The sequence below is a fragment of the Sebastes fasciatus genome, chromosome 2, assembly GCF_043250625.1.
Source record: "Sebastes fasciatus isolate fSebFas1 chromosome 2, fSebFas1.pri, whole genome shotgun sequence".
Taxonomy (NCBI): domain Eukaryota; kingdom Metazoa; phylum Chordata; class Actinopteri; order Perciformes; family Sebastidae; genus Sebastes; species Sebastes fasciatus.
The window spans coordinates 14710591-14725810 of NC_133796.1; the positions used below are offsets into that span (position 1 = coordinate 14710591).

The window sequence follows — 15220 nt, forward strand, 5'->3', positions numbered from 1 at the left end:
ATCCTTTAGCTAAAACCGATATTGAAATATGTAAATGTGTCTAATCGTTTGCATTCAGCACTCTGAGCAGTGTAATGATGCAAGGCTGTAAACACTGTCAGGAACAGGCAACAGTGCAGTTCATCCACTGGAGGGTGGATCAAGTGGGCAGACCAGACTGAGCTTGTAAACAGAGTAATTAATTCTACACGTGCAAAATCTCATTGAAAGCATGATCTGGAATTGCAATTTTTTTCCTAACACACAGGTTATTTTCATGCACGGTGCAATATATCACACAACACAAAATTCCACCACAATTTTAGCCTTTAGTCTTCTTTTAAAAGAAGTCCAGGTGGCAGGATGGTAAAGACCCAAAAGAAACCGAATGTTAAGTTTGTTTACTGAAGTGTGAGTGAACGCTGATGAAGCATGAGCGCACGTGAGAAATGAGACCGGCTCCAGGCGCCGGATCCATTCAACACAGCAACCCAGTGGCATAACTCTTCCCCTATGTGTGTGTGTGTGTTAAGTGTTTGAGGCAGAGAGAGGGAGACGGGTGCACTAATTTAGTGATGCCAACAAGCTGTTTTACATTATACGTTCCCCCAAAGCTACGGCTATAACAGTGAAATCTATCTTGTCTATAAATTTAATGGTAACAAGTTCCACAAGTTCCAAGTTTCACAAAATGCCGACGATGGCGCCGCCGTGTCCTGCACTCAAATTATCCTGTTTACCAAGCCAAATTGATTTTGCACTGAGCCCTGGCTGAAATGTGTTATGCATATTATTGTCAGTAGGAATAAGTTGCTTTTGGATTTTTGTGATGAATCATCCAGCAAAATGGACAGACATCACCTGTGAAGGTCCTTGCACCACTTAGGTGGAGTTTGGTGAGTCACTATTCACACTTTACACTTTAAAAACTAACTAGTTTGAATCACTAAACAAAGGCAATGCCCAGAAGGAGCTGTATTCCTTATTTAGAAATTTTGCCCCTCGGTAAAGAGACATTTCACGACTGTTCAAATTCGAGCATTTAAACAAGAAAAAATAAAGATGAACAAGAGTCTACTCGTGGCTCTGTGAGGCTGTACTAAAGTAGAGTGGTGCTTCCAGCTAAATGTTAATGTCAGCATGCCGACATGCTCACAATGACATTGCTAACATTAAGATATTTAGCGGGCATAATGTTTCTGAGGAAAGAGTAAATAGCTTTACAATTTACTTTGAGCTTAATGCAAGCGCTAACACGCTCACAGTGCCAGTGTTAACAGGCTGATGTTTAGCATCTTCAGCAAACTTAGTTTAGCATGTTAGCATGTTACTAATTGCCTGTTACCATTAAACACAAGGTGCAACTGAAGCTGGAGTTCTGCTGGTTGCCTAGTAACCCCATGACGATGACAAGACTCCAGGAAGTTGAAAGAATGGCCAAGAAATAGTCCAGCACATAACCCCCCATAACACTGCAATGTGTCATGTTTTGTACGGTTTAAACAAATGAGATTACGGGATTACTTCACTCAGAGCAGCTGTCAATCATGACGTCTCAACCCCTTTTTATAGCGTCAAAAAAACTAATTAAAAACCAAACTTATCCGAAAAATGAACACTGGATCATACATCAGTGTGATAAGAACTACCTAACATGACAAAAATGTATTACCTGTACTTTGACTTTTTAGTTTGGCCCATGTCACATCCACTAACATGGAGGGGGCGGGATTTAAGACCTATACTGCAGCCAGCCACCAGGGGGCGAGTGAGATGTTCTGGCTTCACTTTTAGGGAGGTGTTATGTCATCCATCTTTATATACAGTCTATGCTTTGGACAGAGCTGGGCTAGCAGTTTCCACCTGTTTCTAGACTTCGTGCTAAGCTGTGCTTACCGATAGCTGACTGTATAGCTTCATATTTATTGTACAGACATGAGTGGTATAAATCTTCCATCTAACTCTTGGCAAGAAAGCAAGTGAGCATATTTTCCAAAATGTCAAACTATTCCTTTTATACCTATTCAGTCTTGTTCACCTATTTCAGGAGAGTACTATAACTTAACATTTGAAAGAAGTTATAGGTTTTTCTCAGTGCTCACCGTTTGCTTTTCATAACGCGAGTGAACCAGGACAAAATACTTCTGTGTGCTTCTTTTTCTGTGATGAGAGTGATGTGATACTTTGCTTACTATGACCTTATGAGTCCAGAATTAATTTCGCCATTAGCAAGCAGAGCAAGCCTCTTCTGCCGGCCCAGCCTCAGTGACTACCCCTCACAGTCCTGAGCAGTTCTCCCTCAAGCGTTAATGTCATTAGAGTTATTCATTTGACTCCTTCTTTAGTCTGATTGAATTATTTAGCCTTTCTGTGAACGGCAAAGTTAATACCATGCGATTTTAATAAGCTGAGAGGTGAAGGAGAGTCTCTGAGTGAAGGGGGACAATGACTTTCACTCTCTAATGCCTCTCTCATGAATGTTTCAGAGAGATCTGTGCAGCCAGGAGCGGGGTCAGCCATCCCACAACCAGTGAGACTTGTGCCGCATTTCTGCTGCATGGTGCAGCACGGCTCTACTCAACTCGACTCACTCGGAACTGCTCTTTTTTGGTTTTCCATTAGAAAAAGTTGAGGATAGTACCTGATGCCTGGTACGGTCTCTGGCACCACGTCGGTCGAGGTTCCAATTGAGCTGAGCCGTGACTAGAAGGTTGAGTTAAAACACTGCAGACCACTGATTGTCAATTGTCAATAGCACGACACTGAACTTCCTGCACAAATCTGCCATTTTTAAATAGCCAAGCTACCGTCAATAGCGGCAGTTTTTTATTCACTCAACCCAGATGTTGAGGCCTCCGGGACTGCTGGGGACAACCGTGGCCGAAGGCATTACGTTTTCGGGTTGTCCGTCTGTCTCTTGAATGCGATATTTCAGGAACGCCTTTAGGGAATTTCTTCAAATTTGGCTGAAACCAATGATGAACTGATTAGAATTTGATGGTCAAAGGTCACTGTGATCCCACAAAACACATTTTGGTCATAACTCAATAATTCATATCCTAATCATGACAACTTCACACAAATGTATAACAGGATAAAATAATGAATCAATTAAATGTATTATTATATGGCATCAAATTATAACAGAGTTTATCTCAAGACACTTATATAGATCTGGTCTAGACTGTACTCTATAATTTAGAGACCCAACAAGAGATCCCCCATGAGCATGCACTTGGTGCGACAGTGGCAAGAAAAAACTTAACAGGTGGAGACCTTGGGCACAACCAGGACACATGAAGTGTTGATATTTTGGACAGACACGGCTGGAGGCAACTTGACTGATTGGCGGAGGCATACAACTGCGAGGCGGTAATTCTAGTTAAAAATGGCAGCCAACAAAACTAAGCCGTACAAGTGAGGAAGTGCAGACGTTCCTGTGTTTGGTTGCAGATGAAAGGATCCAACAAGTGTCGCATTGAAGATGATGTCACGGTAGTTTCACGCGGTGCCGCTATGATGGTCAGCTAACAATCCCTCCTACACTGAGGGGGTATTATCTGCAAGGTGAAAGTGAAATAGAGAAAAGTACCTGGCACCAAAAGTGAGTTGAGTCAAGTCGAGCCAAACCATGCAGTGGAAATGAGGCATAAATAGTTCAGCTTTAGCTAAAGTGTCAAAGCAGAATAGAGCTGGGAGACTATAGTGTGCCTGTACTCTGGCGACAAGACAGCAACTTGCAGCCACCTTCACTCCTGCTGCCTCTCGTCATCGTCCACGCACCTGGTTGATCCAGGTGGACGTTGTGGGCGGCGAGCTGGTGAAATCAAGCTAATGGCTCTGCCTTCAGAGATCACTCTGTAAGCACTCCAGACAGGAAGCTTTGTTTTGCCATCTGGCTCCAATTGCGCTGACAAAGGCAGAGGTTCCTGCTTGAGACAAAGGAGCTGAAATGAACCCCACTTTAATAAACCCAGGATGATGGGGAGCCACGTTTGTGTGTTATCTTAATGAGCTGTCCAAAGGAGAGCGCGCCTCCCCTTTCAAAGCCAGCCTGATTTTAACAATAACCAGTGATAACTAGGGACCTGGGCTCATTCATTTGCAATGGGGTAGGATCCCTTTGTTGCCTTTACAGCGGAGGCAAATAATGTTTAACAAACAGTGGAGCTCAAATTCTGCTCTTGGCTTTTGCAGGTGCTAAAGCCAAGAGCAACCCCTTCATACACACACTCACAGGTCTACACATGCACACACATTCAAAGAGACACACACACACCACACAGCACTGCTACACGCTAATCTACATCCACACGCAGAGATGTGCAGTGTGTACAGTTCTTGCTCCCCACCTCCGCCCTGAAATGTGTTCAGTAATCTGAGCATGATGTGCTGTTTAGAGGGGGCTGCAGTCATGCAAGTGCAGCTCCTCCTGTCAGAAGCTGGCTTTGGTTTGTGTGCACTAGCCCCTGTCTCCCTAAATCCTGGACTCCAAGGAGTCGGGCCTTAGCAACAAGGCCCTGGAAGAGAGTGTTAGTCAGTGACCCAGTTCTTTCATAGACAAAGAATTGTCGGAAAGAACAATTTGACACGCCCTATGAAAAGGGAGCTCCATGCGAAAAACGGTTTTATTAACCCTTCTTAACTGAGGCAAGGTCCCATGAAGGTGGAAGGTTAGGGAATATCGGGCCTTATAAAGCTGGATAGCACAAAAAAAAGCCCTACCCTTCAACATATCCTGGTTCCTTCATGCCAAGGCCACCACTGAAAGATGGATGACAGTTGCCAAAATCGTATTAAAGCATCAAGCCCAGTAGCTCATCACCTTAAATGATTTTAAGAAGCTAGCTAGCTAAGGCTGTGTAAAGGTGACTCTTGAGCAGACAGACAGAAACAATGACAGCTGTACCAGAGTCAAAGTCACCTCTCTGCTTATTATATCCCTCTCTGTCCTGTCTATTGAGTTATTCACATTGCAATGAAAGCACAGCACCTTAATGCATAAGGAACAGGATATTCACCCCGTGTCTCTCATGGGAATCTAAACGTAGCGTCGCGAGTGAACAAATTAACTTGTTTAAATATTTCAGTATGGTTGCATGTTCCATGGAATTGCATATTTTTATTGCCTCTGGGAATTTTATCCATTATACACACAGTCAATTTGACTATCTGTCCATTGAACCATGAAAACTGCATTGTAGGGAATCAACGTATCCACATATAGCGGTTCGTATGATATCTTACGGAAAGTTATTCCTCATTTTTTGTGCAGTTTCCTACGAGTGTCCAGCAACACGTGTAGATTTCCGCTTGTTACATGCATACAGTCTTCTCAAAATAAACTTCCGTCTTCACAGGAGACGACTTGGTTAGGTTTAGGCAACAAAACTATTTTGTTTGGTTAGGAAAAGATTGTGGTTTGGGTTAAAATAACTACGGAAGTTGTTACTTAAGTACAAATGTTATGTGACAAATAAATCAACGTTGACTTCTGGTTTCACACGGGTTACGAACAACAATGTTTTTTGGGATATGTTTTGGATTTATGACATAAACTGCAGCCAGCCACCAGGGGGCGATCAAGATGTTTTGGCTTCACTTTTAGGGAGCTGTCATGTCGTCCATCTTTACATACAGTCTATGGTATCGTCATAAATTTACAAAGCCTATCCAAGCCACAAAATATAGGTTGCAGGTGGTTGACTTATAATGACGTACTCAAAAAAAATTATTGGACACATGGCATTACCAGACTAAGGCTTATTAATAAGTTGCATGAAGTATTCTTCTAACATAACCCAGTTTGACAGACCTGCAGGTCACTAACACACCATTCCACATTACTACATTGAGAGGGCCTTGGAAAGCAGCCCCCAGGCAGCTCTGCTTGACATGCCCCTCGCTTTTCACTGGCAGCACATACTCAGCCACTGGGCTCTCCCAACGGTCACACATTACTGACTAAAGATATGTAAATAGAACATTCATGTTGCCTTCATTATTAGATGTGGGTCACTGGATAACTTCAAGAGCGCTAATTAAAAGAGCTCCCAGCACACCATTGCTTAGTAGTTGCGCACACATTACTCAAGCACTGCACTCGTGTTCCTTGCTGTTTCAGCACCATACAGCAAGCTACATGTTTACTACTGTGTTTTCTCTCCGAGGGTGAACCCTGAGAGATGGTGTTGAAGGCCACGTAACACTGGATGGATAACAATGGAAATAATAAACCTCCTATTGCATGAATCATACACATACATGTGTGTTTCACACTGAACTCTCTAATTATGTACAAATAGTTATTCGATGTGGTTGCTTCTTTCTGTTATTTATATTTATTACATGGCTTTGTTGAATACTCAATTCTGATTGGTCAATCACAGCGCTTTACAGTCCCTTATTTCTGTATAGCAGACCGCTGCCATGTATAACAGGCAGTTGCTATGGGCGCAGTCGGACTCTGGCGGACCGTTTTTGTGTCAAAGTATTGATTTCCTTAGTAAGTAGCTGTGTAATAAGCGGGATAATATACAGCTAGCGGGTCGTCGTTGTGAAATAAACCCCTTCAGGGCGATGCAAGACCTGTCGGGGTTTATAATGACCGGCTCGTTGTACATTATCCCTTACATATTTCATACCTTAAACAGGAGAAAGATTCCAAATGGAGATTGCCAGAGAAACTTTCTTCTCTCCTTTTCTCCGTCCTTTGCCTTGAGTTTGGGAGGGAACTCATCAAAGACGTGCTGCACACTGAGCTACTTTTACAACCTCTCAGAGGTTATCTGCTGGTCCGTGAGGAAAAGGCCAACCGATCATTGTCAGAAGAGATAGAAGAAAAATAGCAGCTCCTAAATCATTGGGAATAATGAGTGTTGTCACAGTTAATAAAAGCAGTCAAACCACTCAGTGCTGTGCATCACAACAACAGGCCAATCCCACCGCTGGCTGGTTTGCGTATTAGACAAAAGTAACAGTGTAAGGAGTGCTTTTGCGAGAGGACAGGGGTGCTTTAGGAGTGAAGGCAATCCTTTTCTTGGGATGAATCCCCCTGTACAGACGCCATTTACATCCTCCTGCCATCCAAACCCCCCTCCCTCATTCCCCCTTCTGTCATGTAATCTACGCTCCTCTGACAGCACAGCCAAGGCCCGGTGGGAGAGTGTCTATCCATCTCACTACCCCAATCTGCCTCCCCTGTTTGGTTCCACATGAGCACTCAGCTGCTGTGACTAATTAAATAAAGCGCTGTGCCCTCTGCTTCCTGTTAGCCATGGCAAGGTTGGTGCACAGAGATGCAGCCGAGGAGGAGGAGGGTTGCTGAAGGAGGAGGGGACACAATAACAACTACCAAGACTGTAATGATGCTTTGGTCCATGAGACAATAGACAAAGTTGATGCTGGCACGACCACAGTAGCTGTGTTGCTCACAGATCTTGAAACGATGTATAAAAACTCAAGTATTCATTCTTGTTTGTTCTCTTTTTTTCCAGCCATGACACTACTGTCAAGCTAAGGCCAAGAGAATAAAGGTGAGTACGACTCCAATATGCATATCTATGTGTCTGTAAGCGCACCTGTGTCTTTATGTGTCGCTCAGTTGTCACATTTCTTTTCCTGCTTATCACAATTGCCTGGTATTCTCAGCAGTAATGCTCTGGAGGACACAGTGCCTCCGTAGGTTATGGGTAAGTGCTGCTGTAATGAGGCTAGGCTGCATTAATTCAGCAGACAGTCGGGAATATGAGAAGTCTTGACATTTTGATTTCAGGAATCACAGGGTCACTGGCTGATATGACAAATCTATTTCATTTTATCAGGCACGCAAACATAAATTCCCCGGGCAGCTCAGAGCCACTGTAAGAGTCTGATTAATGGTAAACATTGAAGGTGCGAGTCGTGTCTTTGTTTTTTATTCTGTCTGGAATTATGCGTATTCAGTGTCATCCTCATGAACTTTTCAATCTGCCAACTTTAGCTTTGGTTTACAATAAGAGCCTTACATAACAAGTTGAATAGCATCCTTTTGCTATATTTAAGCAATGTGTCACTGCTTTTTTGTGGATGTTTGGTCAATCTTGAACATTACATATATAAGAAAAACTCCTTCAAATATACCCAGCATTGGAGGAGAAAAAGAGTTTCTCTGCTACTTACACAGTAGTAACTTACTTTGTTGTGCTAAAACATTGGTCCCAGTGGTAGTTTTACTTTTCTTGTTGACAAGAAGACTTGCATCATGACCACAACCCTGACCTCACTGTATCGCCTTGGATCAGTTATCTAAAATGCACCAAAATACCTACCTTGCATGGCAGCTGGATTCTCGCGATGTCACAAGATCACACGAGAATTGTAGGATTACATGTCACACAAAAAATTCCATCTTATCCGGCTTCAAGTAATGCGTTTGTGTCCGGCAAGCCAGATCACGGACCAATCAGCGTCCTGTGAGGAGCCACTGGCAGCTACAGGTGTGTCTTATGTGTGTGTGAGACGACACAGAGAGGCGACTGTTCGTTCTAAACAACAATGGCGGCTCCTGAAGAGGTTAGCGTAGATGCTGCAATAGCATCAGTTATATCAGAACTGAGGAGTAATTCTTGATTGAAAGAAGAGCAAAGAACGACACTAAAGGCGATTTTTTCGCCCTCAGTTAGTTTCGCTTTTGTTAGTTTAATTGACAGATGGTTCATCCATTCACCTGCCAAGTATTTTTTGAAAGTGCCTTTCCTTTTCAAAACAGTTTCCAGTGACGACTTCTCAGATGGTTCCGTGTAACAAACCATCTGGCGGGTCAGGTTACAAAAATAAATGTATCGGTTGGTTGAGTGACACTTCATCAGACTTAAATATAAACCACCTACAGAAATATAGCGACGTATAAAAATTGCCCCTGCAATAGCAAGAAAAGCATATTTTACAGCATGATTTTATGCTCAATTATGGGAATATCTACAAGTAATATGTGCATATTTTCTTTTTTTATATATATTCCTCAGAGTAATAAGGCAAACTGTACTCTTTGTATGCAATGTGACCAGACATTCAGCACCATGGACAGTTCCACTTCTCACACAGTAGAAGAAGGTGATGAAGGAAGCTGAGCAAGCTAATCTCAAATGGACTGTTGCTATTGCTTGATTACATGGAGAGATTACTATTTTTTATTTTTTTTTGAATGATCATTTTTTATAATTTTTGCCTTTTTTGGACAGTCCGTATTGAAGACAGGAGGGCGCTCCGACTATCCGATATATTTCTGGGTACTGTAACTGGCCTGCTTGATTTGAACTGTGGTCTGTTCTGGATTAGTAGATGACCCAGATTACCAGCCTGACAGAAGGAAGAGTGTTGATAACTGGGAACACAGGCAAACAGATTAGTAACTGGATTCTCCCTGTAGGACATGTGGAGAATCGCTATGTAATCTAGGAAATGGTGTGACCAGACTGAGAGGAAACCTTGTCGGTACAGCTGCATTACATGGAAACATCAAATAATATACACCGTATATGGCATCTCTGGAGTACTTGACCAGACATGCTTCCATGCCTTCTCCTGATATCACTTCATCTCCCTCTCTGAGGGTTACCTCCTGCTGGGCGCATGAAACGGTGGAGGTTGACCATTTTTGCTGAAGTGTGGATGGACTCACCCATGAGTAGTCCCTGGTAGACTGGTCTGTCCTCCCTCTTTTAGCTGCTATTCACCCCCATTTTTACAGACCAAAAGAAATCCAGATGTTCATTGGAGACCAGAATATTTATAATTTATATGTGGACTTAATCCATTTCTACTGTTTCTATTTTTGTAGGAGTCTTAGGCCCCTCAGTTATTCTATGCTATTTGAGTATCATTACCTGGTGTTGGAGATCATTCTTATTTAGATGTTTCTCTCTTCAGTCTCCAGTTGTGAAAACAGCTTTCTCTTGACCATGTTTGAATGTCGTTGTCTCTCAGTGAGCAAGGACGATGTTGTATTTTTCCCCACTTATATTGTCAGACTAACTGTATAGCTGTATTCTCTATTTTTTTAATGGCTCCGCTCTGGTAGCGGGCTGACCTGGACCAAGAGCAGCAGCAGTAATGCAGAGGTAGGCAGGCAGGCATTTCCGATAGTGATGGGAGCCAGGGTGCTGGCACTGTTGGACCCTGTGGCCCTTGGGGAGAAGTATGGGACACTCCCACTGGCCCCATGTTCACTCAACCACGGCCAACCTCTGTCCGACACTGTATCCCTCCCTGGACCCAGCACATGGATCTCTATAGGCCAGGAAAGCCCAGAACCTTGGAGCTATTTCGGGAAAAAATATATAGTGCGGTAATCAACAAAGGACAGGAGTTGGGAGGGCAGGGGATATTTTTGTGTTTTTTTTTTTTTCTGAAGAGAAAAATAATTTCCCCTTTTGTTGAGACATGAATGTTTTGATGTCGGATGCTGATTTTTGTAGGCACATTTTAGAGGCACTCCATCAATTTTGATTTGATAGATATTGAAGTTTTTTGTCACTATGGCGCTGGAGTGATAACAGGATGGTGCAGCTGCTCTGTTTTTTTGTCAGAAAATGAGGCACAATTTGATAAATTTTAGCTATTGGTGAATATTTCCTGCTGTTTTGGACAATTTAAAAATGTATTCTGCTAGTAAGGGAAACCTGTACTAGAAGTCCCCCACATGCTTAACAGCATCTTAGAAGCAGTGCAGATTTAATGTAGTCTGCATGCATGTGTTGTCCATGTCTGTGTACACTATGGGCACGCATCTATTGCGGAGGAGGCAGAGAAAAATAAACTAGATGATACTGCTCAGTCGCACCACTGTCTATGAGTCACAGTTACTTCACTGCTATCTCATATTAGCATACAGTATGGACCCACACTGTATCTGTTCTTTCCTCTTAACTCTTACTTTAATAACCAGCAGTTTGGTGTCAGTTGTGTGAATACTTTTTATTACAAGGTTGGACAGTTACAGCTTGTTTTTATTACACCCTGACTGGTCATTGCCATAAAGCCGCAGCATGCAGAGTGAGTAGAAGATGATGGAAGGTGCAGAAAGTAATTTCCTGTAACTAGCCGAAATAAAGTCTGGCCAGTAGGAGTCAAAGAGAGGACATTTGTCATTACTGTAGTATCCACTGACCTTCACCGAGACTGTTATTGCTGGGTAATATCCTGCAAGCCCCTCGACCTCCCTGCTGCTGAATCATCCCGGATCAATTATTCTAATATTTGTGTGGCAGTTTTGCTATCGATTAATGCATTTATGCAGAGTGCAGCATATCTTATTTAATAAAGCAAGGCTCTGCATTTAATTAAGTCGTTTTCGAGCGCGGCGGCACTTTGTTTTCATAAACCCTTTGCCTTATCGATACATGTGTTCATTCGTGACTTATGTTCATCCACTCAAACTTTTATTGTTTCATTACTGGCAGCCCAGCACAGATAACAGTAAATGGCTATCTGCAGCACACTCAATATTTTGTAGATTGTTGCCGTCGTTAGTGGCTCGGACTCGCTGTGTGCTATCATAAATATTACATACTGATGATCATTATGGCAACTTTGTGGTTCTGGAAACTTAGACATTAGTAGAAGTAGCTGTGTTGCTGTGAATAAAACTTGGAATCGACTTGTTGTCTTTGCCCTCTGTAAGCAGGCTTCTTCAGATTTATTTTAAAGGGGACCTATTATGTTTTTGTGCTTTTGCCTTTTCCTTTACTGTGGTCTATAGTTTTTTTTGTGCATGTAAAAGGTCTGCAAAGTTACAAAGCCCAAAATCAACTTATTCTCCTCCACAGAAACACTGCTCCTGAACTGCCTGAAATGTCTTGATTGAAGTCCCGCCTTTTCTATCGCAACATGGTGATGTCACCAAGTAGCACACTTGCATAACGCTAGTTTGGCACGCCCTCAAACAAAGCTAGAGCAGTGTCCGAAGAGTTCGGTTAGCCAATCATAACAGTGGGCCAGCTGACCAATCAGAAAAAGCGTTTCAGACAGAGGGTGAAAAGAGGTGCTGCAGCACAGCCGGTATGAGAAAAGCATTTTTTTAACATTAAATATGCAAACATGTTCTAGTAGAAACACAAAATACAACTATGCACCTGAAAATAAACATAATAGGTCCCCTTTAAAGTAAATCTTGATTTCACCTTTATGTATGTAGGGAGATGGTTGGTTGGACATATCTTCCTTCCACTTCATACTGAGCCTGCAGAGTTAACTCCTTATAGAACAAGACCACTGTCATAAATGTGGGTCAAAATCCTTGTTCTCCGTAGTACATAGCCTTGTGCAGCCATCAGCCAAAGCTAATGTGATGCTTCAGAAGACTGAGTGAGTCAGCTGGTTATTTTCCAAAGTTGTCTTTTTCGTTTGAAATTCCCTCTTTGCATTTGCCAGTGGAAGTGTACTCACAGATAGTTGCGTAACCACAGTGTCTGAATAATGCTGGTTCCAGTAACACTTAAAACACAAACAAATGATGAATATCAGTGTCGTCACATCACACAACTGACTCATCTGACATAAAAAAAAGTAATATCTTTGAAGAAACATTGTCTTGAGAAACCTTACAACTTTCCGGGTGAAGCTCTGCTTTGGACTGCTGGATCTTTGTTCATAATCTGCGATGGTTTTTGAAAGTCTTTTTTGTTCTTTTTTATGTGTAAAGGGTCAGCAAAGAATGGTATTGTGCAGAACCGTGGCCTAGACAGAGAAGGCTGCAAATGAGCAGAGAATAAATTTTCAAAGGCAGACATGAAGGGAATAAAGAAAACTCAGTGAAATGAGGAGCAGCGTGGACGATCCCGGTCATCTACCTGACGACTTTCGATGAATTCCAATGAGAGAGATTTCATTTTTTAAAGATAGGCCCTATAGGTGCAATTAGTGCTACATAATAGGCCTTTCCCAGCTCCTTCAGCAGAGTTGTGAAATATTGATTTAATTCACCCCTATATATTCACTTAAACTCTGAAGAATATATCTCGTTGTTATAGTCGTTTGCAGTAATAGCTCAGGGTTTTACAAGTATAGACTGCACATAGGGAGTCCTTTCTCAAAGGATGGGGACGAGATAAAAAAGGGGAAAAATTGAGTGAAATTTGAAAGGAGGAAACTAGTCTGAATGTATTTTAAAAGCCTACTGCGGCTAGGTATAGGAGATGGGATGTGAGCTCTCTGATAATCAGATTTTTTTGTTGGTGGGAAGAAGAGTGAAGGACTAGGAGAGACAGAGGGGGGGGCTCCTCCAGTTCTTCTCTGCTGTATGTGGCAGGTGAGGCCCTGCAGACACTGACGATGTCAGACAGGACACTTACGTTGGACTCCCTCGAGGGAGGTGTCTTGAAGTGGAGCTTGACTCACTATTCCAGTATCTCTGATCTCTGCATTATTTATGCTTTTGTCTCAGCCATTTATCAGCATTTTTATACCTCGCAGCCTCATTCTACAGTACATCTCCTGTGATGGAATAGGCTGCAGCGATGATGGCCTCTGAGGGAAGCCAATAACTGAATATAGTAGCTCATATTGATATCAGAAAACTGTGGAATAGACAAGTGTGCTGCATAGCCGTCTGCATACCGTTGAGAACCTTGGCAAACATCCATTCGCATCAAAATAACGCACTGAAAAATCAAATATAACAAGGAAGATGCTGTGCTTGCTCCTCTTTCTTACCTTTTTATATACATTTTTAGGACATGAAACTGGTAATATGTGAGCTGTGTGGTAAGAGTTGCGCAGCCACTGAATCGCTGATCAATGACAGCTAATGAACACGGCAGGAGTTCTGCTCTGTTTGCCTCTCGACAGAGAACTGCCTTCTCCAGAGAGCTCTTTTTCCTCCTGTTTTTGCCAGAAAAGCACAGGAGCCTTCATTGAAACCAACTGCCTCTGGGCTCAATTAACTACCATAGATTACTCATAATGCAGATGAGAGACTGTGTACAAGATCAGCGGTGTGGTGATGTCGAAAAACACACACTAATGGTGCATGCATTGATACAGACAGCTGGGACACTGTGGTGCTGAGACATACCATCAATGTATAGTTGAAGAAAACTGCTCCATAAATAGGGCCGTAACAAGCAAAACAATGTACTGTATCTACTTTGATAAAAAGTGATTATCCCAATAATGAAAACAGACATTATCTGCACGCACAAACAAACTTCTATTCTCCAGGGCTATTTTATAAAGCTCTATACGAGCATCAGATGGAGCAATGAAAACTAATATATAAAAAGCAAAAGGCTGCACTGGATCTATAGTCTCCGTGATAACCTGTAATTCTGTTCAATTGTGCATTCATGTAGACAACTGGTTCCCAACTTGGGATCCTGTCCCCCACTACAGGTCGCCAAAAGTTCACCGGGGGTCGCAAGGCCTTATTGATTTAAAGGGGTAAAATACTATACAGAATATACATTTGGCCTGTATCTCAGCATGTCATTAATTTCTGTTAAGAAAACTAAATAAAAGAATTTTAAAGTTTACATTACTATTTAAGGTATAACCTTAAACAAAAATCTCACAGGATAAGGGCACGATGAAGACCTGAACACAAGCTATATTCTCAGAGCCTTCCCTCTCTCGACCTGCATTAGAAAAGTACGCAGTTAAAACAACAAATGACATCAAAATCTCAAGCTCCTGTATATATCCGGGATATTTTGGCTTCACTTTTGTCCAGTTGGAGGAAGTGGAGATGCGTTGTCCATCTATATACACAGTCTATGATCCCAGCCTATTGTTTACAAAGGATAGCTATCAAAGAGAATCTGTTCAGCACCAGAGAATTTACAGATGGCACAAATCTAAATACTGAACAGCCCCCCCCCCACTGTGATGGAAAGAAGCTAAACATATTGCTTATTGAACGGCGAGATGACTTTTATGTGTAGCTTTCTGAAGTGTGCACACATTATGGTAGAACTGCAGGAGAAGTTGCACATGCTCATACTGTATAGTGGGAGCTTAAACTTGCACGTCTCTGCATGCCTACCGACTGCTTCAGTGTTTTTTCTTACTGTAGAAGTAGATTAACTAATGAGATAAGGAGGACCATGATCAAACATGCGAAGTCATTCAAAATCAAGTGCACAGAAATTATGCTGTCGAAAAGCACTTGATGACGCTGGCTTGAGAATGTTGTGGAAGGTGTTTTCTATTAACTAAAACATCAGATGTGATTGTTTTACTGTGTCGGGATGCACCGATCTGACTT

At 42.3% G+C, this 15220-nt stretch overlaps 1 protein-coding gene and 1 long non-coding RNA gene across 3 annotated transcripts in view; both read left to right on the top strand.

Annotated features, from left to right (window-relative positions):
- The window catches only part of LOC141753017 (uncharacterized), a 602052-nt gene that overhangs the window by 330317 nt on the left and 256515 nt on the right, over positions 1-15220 (top strand). The gene's annotated exons all lie outside the window — the stretch shown is intronic.
- cd276 (CD276 molecule) overlaps positions 1-15220 on the top strand; it is a 74634-nt gene that overhangs the window by 53189 nt on the left and 6225 nt on the right. For both annotated transcript variants that reach the window (XM_074611279.1, XM_074611271.1), the window contains one exon: positions 7476-7514. In XM_074611279.1, coding sequence (XP_074467380.1) covers positions 7476-7498 — 23 coding nt within the window. In that variant the 3' untranslated portion in view covers positions 7499-7514. The remainder of the gene's footprint in view (positions 1-7475; positions 7515-15220) is intronic.